Below are 1,555 nucleotides of genomic sequence, written 5' to 3' on the forward strand. Positions count from 1 at the left end.
AAGAAGAAGAAGAAGAACAGAAATGGGAGTGGCCATGAATTGAGATTCATTTTATTGTCTCAAGATAGATCTCACAACGTACAAAAATGACCATCATCTTGTACTCATTAATATGCCTGCAAATCATTATTTCTTGTTGCCTTACCCGCATGCCCCCTACCCCCCGCCCCTTTCTCCTCCCTATTTATACTTGTGCTCCTGTACCATTTATGGCATCTCTACATCTTTCACTCTATACACTATGCATACAAAGCAATACTAACCCATCTCATATATATTATCCTTTTCTTCTTCTTCTTCTTCTTCTTCTTCTTCTTATTCTTGTTTGAACATTAGCAGTATTGTTTCTGATTTAACTTACATCATCAATGGCAGTTTCAGGGTTCGAAGGATTCGAAAAAAGGCTCGAATTACACTTCTCCGGCGATGATCCGCTGATCGGAAATATGGGTCTTCGTTTGCTGGATTTTGACTCAATTGAGAAAGTATTGCATGCAGTGCAATGTACAGTAGTATCAGCAGTTGGCAACCAATATTTTGACTCTTATGTACTCTCAGAATCAAGCCTATTTGTGTACCCAACGAAGATCATCATCAAAACATGTGGGACTACCCAGCTTTTGAAATCCATCTGTCCATTGATCCATCATGCTTTTACCTTGGGCCTCATGATCTGTTCATGTAGGTACACCAGAGGAAATTTCATCTTTCCTAAAGCACAGCCCTATCCTCATACCAGTTTTAAAGAAGAAATCATTTTCTTGGAGAATAATTTGCCTAACAATCTTTATTACAGAAAGGCGTCTGTTTTGCCTTCTAAATTGTCTTCTCATTCATGGCATGTGTTTTCTGCATGTGATGAATCTCACATTTTGATGCAAAACATGCCTGATGAGCTATACACTGTTGAGGTTTGCATGACTGAGCTTGATAGGATTTCAGCCGGAAAGTTTTTCCGGCGTCCGAGCGACGGAAAAAATGGGGACTCAGCCGGGATGGAGATGACTGAGATAACAGGAATAGGTGATATTAACCCTAATGCTCTTATATGTGACTTTGCATTTGACCCATGTGGATATTCCATGAATGGTATTGCCGGCGATCGTTATTCTACGATCCATGTTACGCCGGAGGACGGATTTAGTTACGCAAGCTTTGAGTGCATGGGATCTATTTATGATGATCCTATTGACATTGTCGAGATGTTGAAGAAGGCGGTTCAAGTTTTTCGACCAGGGACAGTTTCAGTGTCCATGACCTCCAACAATCACAAAGTTTGGAAGTGCGTAGCAAAAGCAATTGAGTCACTTGGAATGAAATTCCGAAGTTGCACAATGGATGAGTTTCCGGCCACTGGGAGCGTCATGTTTCATACATTTACAACTCGTCGAAAGTAAGCCGGCTAAGAATGGGCGGCCACAACGGTGGTTGTACAATGCATGGATGCTGTGTGGTGGTGGTAGGTGTGCACGAGGTTTAAAAGAGAGAAGGAAAAAAAGTGGGATAATTAATGAGATTTTAGGGTTTTAGTTAATTAGTAAAATTCTTTTTTTTT

At 40.6% G+C, this 1,555-nt stretch overlaps 1 protein-coding gene across 1 annotated transcript; it reads left to right on the forward strand.

Moving 5' to 3' along the window:
* Positions 1 to 166: 166 nt before the first annotated feature.
* Positions 167 to 1,515, forward strand: LOC111383011 (S-adenosylmethionine decarboxylase proenzyme 4-like). The gene has a single exon (XM_023007057.1). It carries the CDS (start codon positions 369 to 371, stop codon positions 1,395 to 1,397), a length of 1,029 nt encoding a protein of 342 aa, XP_022862825.1. The 5' UTR covers positions 167 to 368; the 3' UTR covers positions 1,398 to 1,515.
* The last annotated feature ends 40 nt before the right edge of the window (positions 1,516 to 1,555 follow it).

Source organism: Olea europaea, unplaced genomic scaffold, assembly GCF_002742605.1.
Source record: "Olea europaea var. sylvestris unplaced genomic scaffold, O_europaea_v1 scaffold26012, whole genome shotgun sequence".
In the NCBI taxonomy this organism is placed as follows: Eukaryota; Viridiplantae; Streptophyta; class Magnoliopsida; order Lamiales; family Oleaceae; genus Olea; species Olea europaea.